Source organism: Epinephelus moara, chromosome 11 (genome assembly GCF_006386435.1).
Source record: "Epinephelus moara isolate mb chromosome 11, YSFRI_EMoa_1.0, whole genome shotgun sequence".
Classification (NCBI taxonomy): Eukaryota; Metazoa; Chordata; class Actinopteri; order Perciformes; family Serranidae; genus Epinephelus; species Epinephelus moara.
Window position 1 is genome coordinate 834,793 of NC_065516.1, and position 18,334 is coordinate 853,126.

At 41.3% G+C, this 18,334-nt stretch overlaps 1 protein-coding gene across 5 annotated transcripts in view; it reads right to left on the bottom strand.

Moving 5' to 3' along the window:
- xylb (xylulokinase homolog (H. influenzae)) overlaps window positions 1-18,334 on the bottom strand; it is a 192,981-nt gene that overhangs the window by 128,896 nt on the left and 45,751 nt on the right. For all 5 annotated transcript variants that reach the window (XM_050056648.1, XM_050056650.1, XM_050056649.1 and 2 more), the window contains 3 exons: window positions 16,448-16,520; window positions 7,854-7,972; window positions 6,885-6,966 (listed from right to left, as the gene is read on the bottom strand). In XM_050056648.1, the coding sequence (XP_049912605.1) occupies window positions 6,885-6,966; window positions 7,854-7,972; window positions 16,448-16,520 (274 nt within the window). The remainder of the gene's footprint in view (window positions 1-6,884; window positions 6,967-7,853; window positions 7,973-16,447; window positions 16,521-18,334) is intronic.

An 18,334-nucleotide genomic window follows, 5' to 3' on the forward strand; every position in this document is an offset into this window, starting at 1 on the left:
CTATATGACAGCTGGGGAAGCAACCATTTCCAGCTAGACAGCTTAGCACACACTTTCTCCATCACGCCCTCCCAATTCTGCCTTTGATACGCCTCTGTCCCAAAGAACACACCCAACACCTTCATCCCTCTTTCCCCCCAGACAGACGGGGCACTGCCTTACCTGTCCATCTACCCACCTTTAAGGCCTCACTTTTATCCCAGTTTACTTTGGCCGAGGAGGCCCTGATACATAACCAGACTGTCCTGAAGAGCTATGACATCCCTTTGATCCCCGAAAAACACATTTAAATCATCTAGATACTGTCAAAGCTTGGTTGTGGTGTGCCCCTGACAAAGCAAACCCACTGAGTCGGCTTCTCAGCCTGCACAGCAGAGGTTCAAAAGCCAGACAGTACAACTGCCCTAAAATGGGGCAGCCCTGCCTTACACCCCTCTGCCCCACCCAAGAAACAAAGTTATGACCAAACGAAAAAGCTTTGAGCACAGAGAACAAATAGCTATGGTCCACCCTGTCAAAAGTTTTTTCCTGATCAAGAGACATGATGCCAGTGTCTAGATGATACAAATTACACAGGTCTAACACACCATGAAACAGGAAAAGATTGTCCATTATTGTTCTGCCTGGTACACAATAGGATTGGTCCATATGAACAAGTATGCTGAGATAGTCTTGTAGCCTGTTTGAGCACTTTGTAGTCTGTATACAAAAGGGCCACAGGTTTCCAGTTCTTAAGTAGCGCTAAGTCTCCTTTCTTGGGAAGCAGGGAGACAAATGCCCTCCTAATAGAGGTGGGCATCACCCCTGCACGAAAGCACTCCAAGAGCAGCTCATGCAGGTCAGGACCAACCAAGCTCCAGAAATGCTTGTAGAAGTCAGTGGTGAGTCCATCTATCCCCGGAGCTTGACCTGAAGTGGTCTGCCCCACAGCTGTGGTCAGCTCCTCAAAGCTCAGTTCTCAAAGCTCAGTTCTCTGCCCAGGTCAGCCCTTTCCTCTGGACTGAGCAGAGGGAGCCCCTCCAGCAGCTCTGCAACACTGGTGGGATCGCGCCCCTCGGCCCTGAAAAGGGAAGAGTGGAAATAAACAGCATGGCTCCTCATCTCATCGGGCTCTGTTGTCACCCTGCCTCCAGGGAGCTGTAGGGATGTCATCAGCTTGCTCCTTGCAGCAGACTTCTCCATACTCAAGAAGAAAGCACTTGGAGTGTCCATGTCTTAAATATTGAGGAAGTGGGACTGAACAAGAGCTCCTTTCACCTTCTCCTGCATGAAAGTACTGAGCTCTAGTTTTTTCTCCTTCAGCAGGGCATACATGTCAGAGCCCGAGCTGCTGGCCGTGGCACCTTCAACGTTCTTTATGCTGTTCTCCAGCTCCTGAACTGCTGCTTTGACCCTTGTTGTGGAGTGTGATGGAAACTGCTGGCAGAAGATGTGTATCTGAGCCTTGCCTACCTCTCACCACTGCCTCAGTAAATCAAAATTGCCATTTTTACCTTGCAAGCAGGACCAAAAATCAGCAAAACCCTGGCAGAATACACCGTTCTGTAAGAGCTTGTTGTTAAAATGCTTCCTGTGCCAAAGAAATGATTAACTCAGCAGTAATGAGATTTTTGGGGAGTTTTTCCTTATCCGCTGCGAGGGTCCTAAGGACAGAGGGATGTCGTATGCTGTAAAGTCCTCTGAGGCAAATTGTGGTTTGTGATATTGGGCTTTATAAATAAAATTGATTGATTGATTGAAGTTCTAGCACCAATCACAGTGTAAGGTGTAATGAGAAGCAATAGAAACCATATGTGTAGCAGCTGCAGACAATGACAGGCTGACACAAGACAATTGCCAAAACTGATGCACAAGAATCAATACATGCAAACAGAAATATTCAAATACATTGAAACATATAAGAACATCAAAATTATTAAGCTGAAAAGAGGCTTTTAAGTCACTGGATATAACTCTACTAGGGACTAAAAGAACCCCAGAAAAATAGTCTGAACCTATTACAAAGAATCTACACCAATATCAATACTAAAAGTATAGAGTTAGAAAAGGTTTAAAAATGATTACAGGGCTCTGCAAATCAATTGTATAATATTGAGTAGCCTTAATAGTGGAGGGGACAGTAAACTGATTAATTAAGGTGAAAAAAAAGTCTGTGAAAAAGAGAGACATTTATATTCAAAAGGGGGAAACAGGGGCCTCAAGGATTAGTAGAACCTCTGTAAAATGTATAAAGACAGAATATAACTATATTCAGTTTACTGTCCCCTCCACTATTAAGGCTACTCAATTTTAGACAATTGATTAGTAGGAAAACTTGTAGAACATGTCTACATACAGTAAGTTACTCAATCATACCCTTAAAGTTTGATTCAAATTGACTCATAGGGGGCCCTACACATTCAAAAAGTTGATATCTCATAATCAGACAGAGATGTTTGTATGAAATTTGGTTTACATCATCTAGGGTCATGTCTCAGTTGATGCACAAAATTTGAAAATGATTGCTTAAAGGGGGCATGGTTTATTATTAAATCAAAATTTCAAGACATTTCATTCCATATTTTAAAAAATCATACTAAATCACCAGGGTGTCCTACAGAGCTAAAACTTTTCAAGCACATCCACTGTGACAAAACATTTCTGGACTGCAAATTATAGTCAATTCAGAATTCCATCACTCTATATTCTTAAGAATATACATCTACTGTGTATCGCCAAAAGTATTCATCTAAATGCAACCACCATTGACTGAGACATTCTTTGGATACTAGATGTCACATATTTCAAATGGTGTTCAGATCGGTTCAACGGTTAGCTCACAGTGATATTCATTATCTTGTTGTAATTTGTACTGTATGCACATACATACATTTTCTATTTCATCTAATTTCTAAACAAATATCACCAAAATACTTGACAATATACCTGAAATCAGCAGAAAAATGTACGATTTTTCTCAAAATTTTATCACCAACGCTTTAACTGTTATTGATATCTCATTGCTTTTTGAAAATGTTGACCAATGAACTTCAAAAGGGGCTTGGTTCAACACATGAATAGACCTAACTTCACAACCTTTGGGCCAATCATCACAGAACTTGCAAGCTATAGGCCCGTTTCCACTGAAGAAGTTCCTGGTACTATTTGGGGGGCAGGAACTACTACAGGAACGTCCTCTCGCTCGGCCCTCTCAACCGCCGTGTCTCCACTTTTACAGGAACCTTCCTCCTACTCCGCTCTCTCAGTGGAGACATGGCGGTTGAGAGGGCTGAGCGAGAGGACATTCCTGTAGTAGTTCCTGCCCCCCAAATAGTAGGAGGAAGGTTCCTGTAAAGTTACCGGGCTCTGGATGTGACATAATCGTTGCGCAACCATTTTGACCGGGCGACGCAGCGTTAGCTGTTAGCCCTTAGCGTTGTCTGTAATACTCAGTAACTCAATAAACGGTCCGTGAAAAAAAAATTTTTTTCCAGCGGATGTCTTAGTTACAACATGATTGAGCTAACTGGAGTAGCTTCATGTCGTATCCGACAACGGGAGGCTTTTAACAGATGACGTCCTGATGTTAGCTTTGCTGCTGTTGTGAGCTGTCCCTGTCAGCTGCAGCCACTGATGCTTTCTAGATATCGTGATTTCCCAAAACTGAATAAATACCACACACAGCAACACAAAACTGCTTTGCTAGCTCAATCACGTAACTAAGATATCCGCTGGAAAAAATATTTCTTTCACGGACCGTTTATTGGGGTTACTGAAGCTATGAACAAGCTAACCCTCATCTGCTGAGTTTTAAAAATGCCGGCTATTTTGCCGCTTTCTGTTGACGTCACATCCCGTCTTGAGTATATCCAATCAGCATCAAGTAATCCTCAAGCCCCAGCCAGGAGTTTTTCGGGGCCGTTCTGAGTACCTACTCCAAGGCAGGGACTTGTTTAGCCCCTGCAAAAGTTCCGGAACTCTGTCCTTCAGGGGTGGTTCCTGCAGTGGAGACACGCACCAACGGCCCCGGCCCCGTAAAATTACCCCGAAGTTCCTGCGGTGGAAACGGGCCTAATGTCTTCAGAGGTACCAGTAACATATTCTGAAAGTTTCATTTAAATTGATCACTAGGGGGCACCACAAATGCAAAAAATTGACATGCAATCACACAAATCAGATTATAAATCAGGAATTGATTGTCCAATCATTACAAATCTTGCAGGGTATGTTAAATAACAATGATGAACCACGTGTGTAAAATCATTTTGAAATCTGTCGACGGAGGGCGCCACAAGGTCCAAACAAGTGCAATGGTCTTTCTCAAAGTTTGGCCATAAATCAGTGAGGGTTTGTTTAAACATCAACACACTCCTGGTAGAGATTTGGACATAAATGAATAAGCATCTGTCTGACTGTCATAAAACCTGTTGTTTATCTTTAACACGTGTCTTATCAGGGCTTGACGCTAACTTTTTTCCCAAGGAGCACATGTGCTCCTAAGTTGAAAAAGTAAGGAACGCACAAAGAACTTTAGGGGCACAATGTAAATTGATCAAATAATGTGTTTTCCGTAATAAACGTGATGCAAATAGACATTTACAAGCAAAATTATGTAATGAATTTGTATACAAAATGTACAGAAAGGTAAAATCATCAAGTTTTGAAAAAGTATTGCAATTTCATTTTGTCTTTAATGTTATTATCTTATATATATTATCTTTGCAATATGATTATCTTATATAATGCTATTACTATCCTAAAATATTTTCCAGGTCCTCTGAAACTCTGCAGGACTTTTTTTCCACCCTGCCCAGCAGCGGTACCGTGGCAAACGGTCCCTAACTGACGGAGCAGGCTTCCCTGGAGGTCCGCCGCTTTTCCCGGTCCCTCTTCTCTGCCACACTTTGACTTATTTCCACCCAGCCAACAGCCTGGCCATGGAGAACAGTCCCTAACTGCGGGGAGAACGGAGCAGGCTTCCCCTGAGGTCCGCCGCTTAACCCGGTCCATCTCCTCCACACTTTGACTTATTTCCACGCTGCTGACAGTGGGACTTATATTCATTGTGCCGACAGTGGCTTGGAAAACCGCCCATAACCGTGTCACACGGGGAAGAGGGAAGAGGGAAGACAGCTGGAGTTCCTCCAACATTTGCGGTTAGATTATCATATTTTTTTTTATTGACAAAAATATATGCTGCTTCGACTGATTTTTTTTACGTGCACATGTGCCCCTAAATATTTTTTACAGTTCGCACACACCTATTTTTATGCGAGTGAAACGCTCGCACTGTCGAGCGCTGCCTATACTGTCAGAGGTCTTGATCATTCCCAGCTTTCAACTTCCATGCTGGCTTGAACCCCGGAATTGCCACTTGCGGCTATATTCACTACACCTCTCTCAATCATCTCACTGACCTGCGGCTCTTCCTTAAGAAATACGACCACAGCCTTATTCATTCAAGGAGCAAAAAGCAGCTTGTCACGCCCGGCTTGTTCTCCTAGAGCAGACAAAACCCCCTTCAGCATCACACTGGGCTCTGGCGGGACTATGCGTATCTCATGCCGGTTAGATGGGGGCGGCATCTCGAAGGACGCCATTCCTCCATCAAACAACCAGCAACAACCGGCAACACAATCACCAACCAGCCAAGAAAAGAAATATATCAAAACTTACCTGATCATGCAGGGGTGAAGTCGGAAAGGAAGGAGAAACCCCCAGAAGTACCACCAGAAACAATTCAAAACTCCGTGCCAGACACTCACTCACTCTCACACACCAGACACTCTCATCACCACCAACTCCCAGCATGCAGTGCCAGTGCAGTGCAGTGAGAGAGAGAAGAAAGAAATAAAGAAAGAGAGAGAGAGAGAGACAGAAAGAGAGAGAGAGAGAGAGAGAGAGAGAGAGAGAGAGAGAGAGAGAGAGAGGGAAAGAGAGCAAGGTATCCCTTTAAGGCCATGTCTTAAGTGATATCTGTGGGAGTTTGAGGGTTATTGCGAGTTCACACAAATGTGACAGATGCGTTCAGTCTTGAATCCAAGTTGGACGTTTTGTGCCAAACTTGAAGAAATTTGCTTAAAACCTTATTAACATTTCACGATCATGACAATGAGATAGATGCAATGTCACAATGACGTCGACCTTTGACTACCAAAATATAATCAGTTAAGTCAAGTCCATGTGGATGTTTGTGCCAACTTCTAGGAAATTTCTTGAAGACCTTTGTAAAATATCACATGATCTTAAGATGGAAATAACACTTTTAAATGGTTTTCTTCACTGTTTGGTTCAAAAATTAAATGTATTTGAACATTAGACCCGGTGGACTGGCAGCCATCTTGGATTTAACCTCTCACGGTCCTCAGAAGTCAAAAATGACTTCCCTAGACATTTGACAATAAAACTTAAAGTATGTGCTAATTATGTAAGAAATTTCATGCTATTTACATTAAATGCATATTTATTATAATATGAGAGCTTTTCCACTGAACTAAAAGGAAATTAAGTTATGAATCATAATGATAATAATATAGAAATAGATACATACAGATACTGTCGGCAGAATTAGGTCTATAAGTGTCATCTATTGTTATACTGCTGATTCACGATTTAAAATAGACAATATGTTGTTCTCTATGAGGGGAATACATAATATACACTTTTCATTCATGTGTCGGGAAGGTTAAAAAGCCACAAGAGGGCAGAACCACATGATGACCTTTATCAGAGACAGTTAACGTGGTGAAGAATAAGTTCTGTGTACAGATTTAGAATGAAGAGATTTGATGACCTGCTGCAAGAAGCTGGATGTCACAAAGAGGCCTACGGGAAAACTTTACACATAAGCAACTGTTCAGACTTAATTATTTCTGAAGTCCTGGCTGTGGTTCTTTATATTTCACCTGGGTTGTCTCCAGTGAAAGCCACCACTCTGCAGCTCTCAGAGAAACCATATCGATGCACAAAGTAGGAGGACACGGGACCCTGCAACAACAAGAGGGAGCAGTCAAAGTTTGTCTCAGCCCAATAGTTATCAACCTCTTTCATGTTAAGGACCAATAAAATGATACACATTAGGTCATGAATAAGATTTCACTTCAGAGGCCTCCATCTGATAAGATTTTGGTCGATAGATGTGATTAAGACTGTAGTTGAGGAGATAATTGGAGAGGAAGTGGAACCTATGATTAGAATACTCTTATGACTCCTACTCACATTGGACTCCCTTCTATAGTGAACTAAAGACTGAAAATGAGCTTCTTCCCATTCATGCTGGGGACCCCCTGGAACTCCCTCAAGGACTCCAGGGGGTCCCCGGACCCAAGGTTGAAAACCACTGTCTCAGCTGACTTCCAGTCCAGTCTACAGAGGAAAATGTTGGTATTGTACATTTCTGCAAACCGCAGATACATTACATTTGTACATTTCATACGTCTCATGTCAATGTTTCTAAAGTGACGTAGTACAGATTACATGTTTGTACACGTAATCATGCGTGACACCTTGGGGAAATGCCTGCTGAGCTGTAGATCACTGTGAAAGTTCAACAAGCAAACAACAACAGTTGTTTTTAGCGGACCACTGGCAGCATTTCAAGCGGTGATTGTGGCACCAAAACTGGGTGTTTTAAACCAAAATATGATCTTTTCTAACCATAATCATGTGTTTTATGTGCCTAAACATAACCACACATTTAACAGAGCTTTTACATATTATTGAACAAATGTAACATAATAACATGCAGAAATGCATACATCTACTCTGATGACTGGGTTGTCACTTTATCGTAAATATTTTTTTAAACTTTATCACTGAGGTCAACATCACATGCAAACAGTCAAACCACACCAGTATGGATGGCCCACTCTCACCAGTATAGATGTGGAGGGCAGTGGAGCTCCCAGCAGTCGGTCCAGATGAGGAGCGGTGGCTTCCAGGCAGATCTCAGACCAGTTTCTGGTCCTGATGTCCAACAGATTCATCCCTGAACCTGAAGTCAAGGAACCCATCATTTCATCAGTCTGTCAGCTGGTGAACAAAATGATCACTTTGCTGAGGTCAGGTAAGATCACTGGGAACAGCAGATTCCATTTTTTTGGCTCCTGACACAACATGCTCTCACTCCCAACTCGTCAAATATTGCTGTTTGGTCTGTGGACTTTCAAGTCTACATGTGACGTACTAGGTATCCTGAGTCTGTCTGTTGTTGACGGTCCAGGACGAAGTGTCAATTTATGACTGTTAAATCCATTGTCTTTTCTGAATACACTTCTGTTTTCACAAGAAATGTACAGTTTCTGCATGTTAGATGCATACAGTCTTTTTCAAAATAAACTCACAACGTCAGTAAAACACCTTGTATTTACGTTCATTTCCTTGTGCAACAAAAGCACATGGTTTGGTTTAGAAAAAAAGATCATGGTTTGGTTCAATATGCACACAGAGAGCAAACAGTGGGCTCCTGGGTCAAAGTCAGGTGTGTGTTGGACCCATCTACCGCCCCTCCCACCCATCCTATAGGGACTTTGCAGCTCCTTATAATTCCTTGTTATCTAGGGGCATTTCAAACTGACGCCGCAGAGTATATCATACCCCCGCAAAAGGATGCTTTTCATTGCCGTCTGACATCAAAATCACTGACCGAGTGGCGGTATTTCACAACTTCAGAATGAGAACGGGTTGCATGACGCATTAAAGTGAAGTAATTGAGACCAAAATGTTTTTCATTTATAGAGAAATTTTTTGTCGATATAAACAAAAAACAATGGAGGACTTAATGTGAAGTTTGATTTAAAGAAAAGACAAAAATCCCCACGTGCACAGCTCCATTCAGGAACATGAGCATTAGCTCCAGAGAGCAGCAGGTTTAATTGCCCTCCTGAGAAGAACTGTTTGAGCTACAAGTGAAATTATGTTGTAATTGTGTTTTACTGTCCTGTCTATGAGAACATAAGACACCTGTTTTTAGTGAAATGACATCAATTCATGTTGATTTATTTTGGCTGGATGAAAAACATGAGTTGTGCTCCAGGGAGGAAACCTTTGTTGCAGCAGATTTTATTTGCCAAGCTTGGGAGTGAAGGCAGAATTTTTTGTTTAAGACTGAGCTGTAAAATAATCTTGTCATGAGATGTGTGACCACTGCAGCTGTGCTTTTGGCATCCTGTAAACCCATTAGGGGTTTGGGCACTTTGTGTGCATGACACAAAAATAAAGGAAATCAATCCATAAAAATCTACTTGCAACCAAAGAGCTATTTTTAATTTTCAGATTGTTTCATTTGGGTAAGCTTCAATATGAAGTATTTTACAAGAAAAACATGCAAACTAGAATTACCGCCTGGCAGCTGTAAGCCTCTGCATACCGATTAAGAGGCAGTTACCAACCCCCTTTTCAAATAACTGGCTCGCTGGCTAGTTGAAAAGTTGTCCACTTCCACTTTATACAGGCACGTCAACTATTAACCCAAGGGTAAAGGACAACTTCGGTATTTTTCAACCTGGGCCCTATTTCCCCATGTGTATGTGTGCGTATGCTTCATGGGTACAACTCGTATTAAAATTGGTTCAGTATTGAGGGAGGCGGATTCAGCCGGGAGCCGCGAAACGAGCTAAAACGGTAACGGGGGCAAATGCCTCCCGTATAAGTTTGCGCATTAAAAGTGCTTTTTTTTGCCACTGACCGGTTCAGATTGCCAGCGCTATGAGTGCTATGAGTGGAGTCAGATGTCAGTCAGTGTTGGAGCAGAGAGGGGGAGGGCTGCCCCGCTGGGTACTGTAAGTGAGTATGTGTGTATGAAGTGTGTGTGTTTTCGCCACTGACCGGTTCAGATCGCCAGTGCTATCTCTGTAAATAGCATACTAGCCTTTCCCTTACCTCTGGGCTGTGTGATGTCACGAGCTTTGCTCCACTGTGTCTGTAGCTCTCTCTACTCGTGGGGCAGCTGTTTTCTTGAGGAAGAGGTGTTTCGGGATTGGATNACACACTTCATACACACATACTCACTTACAGTACCCAGCGGGGCAGCCCTCCCCCTCTCTGCTCCAACACTGACTGACAGCTGACTCCACTCATTCACACTCACCACTGCCCCAGGGCCGCTACAATATGCTATCTACAGAGATAGCACTGGCGATCTGAACCGGTCAGTGGCGAAAAAAAGCACTTTTATACGGGACGCATTTGCACCCGTTACCGTTTTAGCTACCCAAAACGGTACCCAGAAATCATACGCACACAAACACATGGGGAAATAGAGCCCAGGTTGAAAAATACCAAAGTTATCCAATGCCTTATTATTAGCCTGCTGTATCTCACCCATACAATACTGTAAAGTGATTGGCTTAATTAAAAACTGATTGACAGCTGGTTCAGGTGGCATAATCGTGAAATTAGTTTTTGACTGATAGAGGATTGTAAGCCTCTGATTGTCCAAATTAAGAAATGATTAGCAGTTGCCACGCTCTCCCAAAGTCTACAGAGACACAACATTGGTATGAATCACGCTGTTGGTCATAGCAGGAAGATCATGTGATATGATTGAAAACTCCAGCATTGCTACTGGTGCCTCTTTCCCACCAAGATGGAAGCTGCTCTGTTCCGGTTCCTGCACCTACGTTTTAACCATTCAGAGCATTTTGACCAAAAATAAACTGGTTCAGAACCCAGAAAGCTGGTTCTCAGCTGGAAACAAAAAACAGAGGGTTTTCCTTGACCTAAAGTGTAAACTGTGACAACATCAGTGGGCATCTCTTATATTACAGGCTGGAAATGGTAGAGAAGGCAACAATGGAGAAGTCAAGTAAGAAATCATCAAAAAGCGTGTGGTGATCTCATTAATAGGTCCATGCTTGTTTTTCAAGTAAAAACAAATATCTGTCAAAACAAAACAAAAGTTCACAGTGCATTGTCCAACACCCTCCATTGATGACACATATCGATTATAATAGCCGGTGGGCCGAAGCCGCGTATCTGCATTAGTTTTACAAAGTAATGATCCCCGTGCTGGGATAACCTGGATTTGTAAAATTGTGAAGATTATTTTATTCTTCATCAGATCCGGGTTGTTGCCACTCGATATTCTTGCACATTTTTCCACAGTTATAATTTAAAGTTTGTTTAATATTCAGGTAATCGCTGCAGTCTACTATAACAGTTTGACCAATAGAACGCTAAGATTTCGAGGGAGGGCCGTCGTTAGCCTATCGGATTTAGCTACACTGAGCACAGCTGTTCAACGGAGGAATCGGCAGATGGACATGACGGAGAAGTAAGTAACGTTATTATATTATTAAAAACATGTTTGCAACTTGATTGTCTTGTACAGTATTGAGTTCAAACGCATGACTTGCAACTTGTGTTTTGTAGAGTATTGAGTTCAAACGTATGGTGACGTTTTGCAAGTGTAAAAGTAACATTAGCGTGAGCTTTAGCAAAAAGCACTCGCTAGCAGCTTCACGCACTTTACGGGTAAAGTGAAGTTGAAGTGGCTTAAATCTTATTTCTCATTGGGTTACGTTAGGTCTCTTAAGTCCTTGTGGTAGAAATAACCGGGATTGTTGCACGTTTATTAGAGTATCTGCTGACCAACATCACTGAGAAGAAGAGAGCTAACAGCTAAACGAAAAAAAGTAAGGTTTTTGGAAAGTGATTGAACTGATTGTAAATCACATGTGTAGCATTACAGAGTTTGTAACAAATAAACAAAACATAACATATGCATTAAATAGAAAGCTACATCATTTTTTCCCCTCCTGCAGGAGTCATCACACACACTTTCTGTGTTCTCACTTTTCTTTTTTGACAGGTACTGTGTGTAGTCTCTGAAACAGGAGAAGTGGTATCGTGCCTCACTAGCCACTAGGTCCCTGTCAGGAATGTGTAGAAGCAGACTCTCATCCTGTCTTTCTTCAGCAGCAAGAAGTAACTTCCCTGCAGTGAGTGTTTCACACTGAGAAAGTTTTTCTTTTATTCTCTTCCGGCTGTGTGCTTCATATCTGTATTTTTCATGTTTGCAAATCAAACATTGTATTGGAGCAAGTGTGGTGCTCTCTCAGACGTGTGGAAGTCACTTGTGTGTGATCTTAGAGCCGTGTCTTTGCCGGAGTTTCCTCACCATCCTCTGTCTCTGTTGCTACTTCTAGCACTAAAAGACTAACAGAAGACATCCACAGATTCAGGCTTCACCTTGGTTTGAGGCTGTGCACCATTCTTATTCCCCTACATCACTGGGTCGTGACATCACAATTATTGTATGTGAAGACACATACTTTATTCATCTATGTAGTGCTTGTTAAAGCAACACTGTAACTTTGACCACTACCCATGGTTTCAAAAAACTAAACTATGCACGTTAATATGTCGCACAAAACAGCAATTTTAGTAAAACCAGGTCATAATTTATGGAGAAAATGTCCTCTGGTTTTCCCTCTGATGTCCTACGACTGCTCTGTCTGTCTGCAGCTTTTTATTTAGCAGAGCTGTCCCCAACTACCCACTGCTGCAGCTGCAGCTTCGGTCTGCAGGCAGCCTACATGTTGCTTTCAGGAACCTCCGTGAATCACAGAGTTGAGGCCGAGCAGTCTAGGACATCAGAGGGGAAACCAGAGGACATTTTCTCCATAAAATATGACCCGGTTTTACTAAAATTGCTGTTTTGTGTGACGCATAAACGTGCATGGTTAAGTTTCAGTTTTCGAAGCCGCGTGTCGCAGCCAAAGTTACATACTGTTGCTTTAATAGTTGGCTTAGTACTTGTGTGTCCGAAATAGGGAGTACTAATGCTTGCATATTTTTCTTAAATAGGTCCCATACTATTCTGTCCTATCTCACTTGGGGGGAAAATAGCAGTTGTATAAAAATGTTGGGATTTTACTTTTGTGTTATTTCAGTAGATCATCTGAGATTAGGGTGACCAGACATCCCCAATTTGGGTGACCTGTCCCGAGCTAGAGCTGTCCCCGGAAATGTCCCCAATTTCAACTGTGGATTAAAAAAACACAAGTGAAATAGACGCCACAGCTCTGATTCTGGTTGCGCACAGACTAATGCAGTACTACCTGTGAAACTGGCTCCCTTTTTTGGTCCATTATTATTATTATTATTATTATTATTATTATTATCATTTCTCTGTACGGAACCTTTGTTTGTTTCCGCCGGAANAGACTAATGCAGTACTACCTGTGAAACTGGCTCCCTTTTTTGGTCCATTATTATTATTATTATTATTATTATTATTATTATCATCATTTCTCTGTACGGAACCTTTGTTTGTTTCCGCCGGAAGCCGTGTTGATTGGGGAATGTTTAAGTGGCACACATTTGTGCTGTCAGTCAGAGGCCCCAATTCATGGACCAGCATGCATGCATGCACTCCGATAGAGGGACTTAAATGCCGCCGAGTTTAACTAGCACCCTTGGTTGGCAGAGTGAAGGTATGTTTGTGTTTGTTTGTTTTGTCGTTTTGTTGTTTAAACTGTACAAGCACGGGTTAAACTGTCGCTCATGCATATGTTTGTATTTAAGAAGATTGTATGGAGTGTTTTAATCATGGTTAATGGTCAGTTTCTATAGAAATATATATTTAAATCGTATTAATTTGTATAGTGGGAAACAGAGTAATATAAACGGAAACAAGTGTTTTTGATGGATTGTAATGGAATGTATTTTTTTTGCTTGTTTTAGTTTCACGGTGCCGAATAAATAAAAGGACGTTTGCACCCATCGAGATTCGTCTGCTTGTTCGTTTGGGCCAGAGGCCGCTACAACCTGTGACCGCTATGTGGGTTGCATTGGCAGAGTGGCGTTGTCCATATTTTTACTCATTTACTCCACAGACAGAAGACAGAAGCTATTTTATGAGGGCAAAAGAAGAAATAAGTCAGAGTTGGAGCGGACTGAAGACTTATTTCACTGACAGTAACATATACTGTTGTTGGTGTGGCTGTATTATAGTGAATTGTGAACATTACCATGTGATAGCTATTACAATATATTATGATGTGGCTCTGCTTTAGGAGAGAAAGATTACTGATAGAAGAGTAAAAGGAAGCAGGAGGAAAAGAAATGTCCTTTTTAATGACAAGAAAATAAAAAACAAAACATTTACGCCCGTAGACCACAATGACACGGTGGTCCATTGCATTCTTTGAAAGTTGTCAAAATACATGAAACCGCAATTGCCCCCATTTTTTATTTCATAATAATATTTAATGACTTCTGTACTCTGAACTTGAAATGTCCCTCCTTTTCATTTCAGAAATCTGGTCACCTTATCTGAGATTAAATGGAAATAACAACTGCGTGTTTTCCCCTTGTTGTTTTTAATTAATGTAGTTTGTGAATGTTACTGAGCACTTTATTGTACTTCAGAAGTAATGTGAATGAGTGAGGGGCTTAATTTAAGTTGCACTTTTCTTCATCTCAGCAGTGTTCACTGCAGCTAGATGGGCAAATGACTCCCTCCTGTGATTGAATCAAGTGGGTGAGAATGCAGTGATCATGGCCGTAGCCAGCTATGAGGTCACCGAGGTCTGGACCTCAGTAAAAATTTCAAAGACAAAAAAAAAACAGCATGGTAAACATTTTAACACACCGGAAAAAAAAACAGCATGGTAAACATTTTAACACACCGGACAGCTTTTATTTCGAAACAACACGCAGGAAGTTATCTGATGTATCGGCGGAACGCAGAATTATTGTTATACTAAACCTACTAGTACAAAGTAGCCTGCCATAGAAAAACTATCACCTCACTGTATAGGATTATGTACAGCCTACTATAAAGTAGCTACTAGCTAGAGTGGTCCAAACTGACGTTAAAATGCATATATTTTTTAGTCAATTAATGTGAACATTCTCTGCAGCTGGGCCAAATCCCCCCGCTCCTTTTCAAATTCTGGACCTCACTCATTTCTAAACCCTGGCTACGGCCTTGGCAGTGATCTGATTTATCGAATAGATTTTGACTAGGGTTTTGCTCATTTGAGTAGAGTGAAATACAAAGCTTATGTCTGAACAGTGAATTACGCACAATAAACTTGAGTTGTCAGAACCTGATCGTGTGAGAGGATGTCATTGTAGCTCCTAATTTCTTTTCTTTGTTCACAGATTCAGCGTTCAAGATTCAGATTTGAAGTTCAAGATCCACATTTACAGCTTCACACTGCATGTTTCATACCAACCTTCTGTTCCATTTTCCTTTTGAATTAAAGCTTCCTTTTCTCTTGTCTTCTGGGCTCGTTTTATTTTATTTTATTTTATTTTTTTTAAAGATATTTTTTGGGGCTTTTTTAGCCTTTATATGATAGGACAGACAAGTGTGAAAGGGGGAGAGAGAGAGGGAGTGACATGCATCACAGGGCCACAGGCTGGAGTCGAGCCCGGGCCCCTGCTGCAGCAGAATTGTACATGGGGCGCCTGCTCTACCACTAAGCCACCGGTATAGCATATTCAGCAGGTTCCTGGCTGTGAAAGTTAAATCTCCGCACTACCTCTTCAGCTATAAGACTCTCTTCAGTGCCTAAATCTTTCCACTCAAACAGTGATTTAATAAATTTTTGCCATCCTGTGTCTGTAAAAGGAGCGATCGGTCCATCTTTCTGAATTATATGCATACAGCACTCCATTTCTTATGCTAATGTAATGCTAGCAAATAAATAAAAAAATAGCAACAAAGTTTAATCTAGTGGCGGGAGGAGGGTCATTTTTATGACGTTTCATCATTTTGACAGATAAATGACAGGTGAAGTTCCCAAGCAAGATAACAGACCTCAAATTTGTGAAATCAGATATGTTTATTTTGTATAAAGCTCACAGAGAAAATATACATGGTACCTACACAGACTGTTTAAAAGAAAGTCCATAACGTGTAAAGACCACGTTATGTATTGAAGACATAAAAGAGACTTATTAGGATATATGTAGAGCTCTACATGCAGCGCCAATTTTCCAAGGTTTTTTTTCTTTTTTCCAAGCATCCCATTGGATGATAACTACAATCACGTCATACATGTCGGATCCCGGATGTAGCTGTGTGCTCTGTTTGCCGGAAAAAAGGTAACGTGATAAAGTTACCGATCTACAAAAATGTGCAAGATGTACCGGTGGCAACAATTTTCTTTTGATTTATCGAACACTTAAGAAGTTGTCAACAAAAATCTGGGTCCTCCCCCGATAGGGATTGTTTAAGTACAAGGAATCACGGCTTCGGCCCACCACCTATAAAGGTTTCGCTCAAAACTGGTGGAAACGCAGGCTGGTTCACTGAATAGCACCAAGGGTCCAGGAGATAAGAACGGAACCAGTTCAAGAACCAGAGCTCATTTGGTGGAAAAGGGGTATGGACAGACCCTGGTGATCACACAGGACCCTTCAATTTATCATGTGACCCCTTCGAAGGGTCTCAGCCCCCTAAATAAAATTATAAAATAATAACTGACTGAATGAACACTTCATGGTACTGTACCGTCACTGTAGTCGATGGCAGCGTAACCACCGCGGAAGAGAGAGGCTGCAAAGCTGCTGACCAATGAGATCCTCTGAAAACACACACACACACACACACACACACACACACACACACACACACACACACACACACACACACAAACACACACACACACACACACACACGTGTTTTCAGTGTGTGACACAGGCAAGTAAATAGTTGGCAGGCCACAAAAGCCGTTGACCCAACTCTTTACTGAAAGGATGAGAAAGAAAGCAAGGAATATCTTGGCAGATAGTTCTCACCCTCTCTTTGGCCAGTTTGAACTCTTGAACTCTGGGAAGCGCTATAGAGTCTCTCTGGCAACCAAAAATGTATTTAAGAAGTCCTTCATCCCGAGTTCCATCAGTATCCTTAACTCATCCAAGTGATTGATGAGTTTTAAACTACAGACAGACAATGTGCTGATTTAATGTGTTAAGTGTTTGTAATGACTCTATCTGCCTGTTTTACTGACTGTCTGCTTTTACCACCCATGGTGGACAACAAAGATACAGTATATTCTATTCGATTCTAAACTGAATCATTGTGACTAACAGTACATGGAAGCTGAGCAATATACTGCTGTGGACGGGCCGCACCAAATGTATTTTAACCACCTTAAAAAATGTCCACTAAAAAAAAAAAAATATCAGTTTAATTGTACATAATAATTGGTATATTTTCTCCACTTTACCTTACACACTAACTGATGGAGACAGCGGTGGCTTCTACCTGGAGGTTATTGTAAACAAACCCTGTGATTTGGTCTGTACTTCACCCACAAAATGACCATTTGTAAATCATTAGTCACGCTGTGCTCCCTTGAATTCTCGAAGAAAGCTTTGTTTTTCTCGCATGTCTTTACTGATTGATTGGGAACTACATATAACAACATTGAAACTAGATCAAAACGTGTTTACAAACTCTCACACAACTCGTGCAGTATAGTCCAAGTCTCATTTATCCAGTCGGATGATCAGCACTTCATAAACAGACAGCCATCCCTGACAGGGAACTGAACTCAAAGTGAAATTTATCTATGCTCTCTTTAAGGCTAGACTCCACTGGCAACTAGAATTACTGCCCTGTGATTGTATGCCTCCACACACCAGTAAAGTTTCTCTTACAGTTTACATCCATGTCTCTGAAAACACTGATGCTTCATACATAGAAGATCTATACAATCAGCACAGTTTCAAGGTGGACACCCAAAATCAGTGTCACCTATTCAGTATCTGACCAAATGTCTCCCCTTCTGTTCCTGAGATATGATGTTTTAGAATGGCCAGAAAAGTGTTTTATGCAGAACATTATGATGTCACAGTGAAGCTGACCTTTGACCTTTTGGATAAAAAATGTCATCACTTCATTATTGTATCCTTTCTACGGAAGCATATTGCTGCCACCGGAGGAAAAAAAAAAACGTCTCAGCATCACGTAATTACGTGAAAGGTTTATTGTTCTAACAATATCTTTTCACGTTTTAACAATATCTTTTTTCACGTTATAACATGAAAGTATCACGTTATAACATGAAATTATCACGTTATTCCGTGATAAGATGTTTTCACGTTATAACGTGATAAGATGTTTTCGCGATATAACGTGACAAGATGTTTTCATGTTATAACGTTAAAGTGTGGTTTTACGTTATTTCAAGATAAGATTCACATCATTCTAGCTAACTAGCCTGGTAAGAAGCTACACGCTGACTATGAGGGAGAAAAACACACATGGAACTTGCTATGGGTTGGGGAACTGCAATAGGCTACATACTTCCATGGGAAATACGGGCTAGAGTGATGCACCATCAAAGTGATTTATTAGTTCTCATCTATTAAAGGTAGAGTCTGGAGTTTTGTT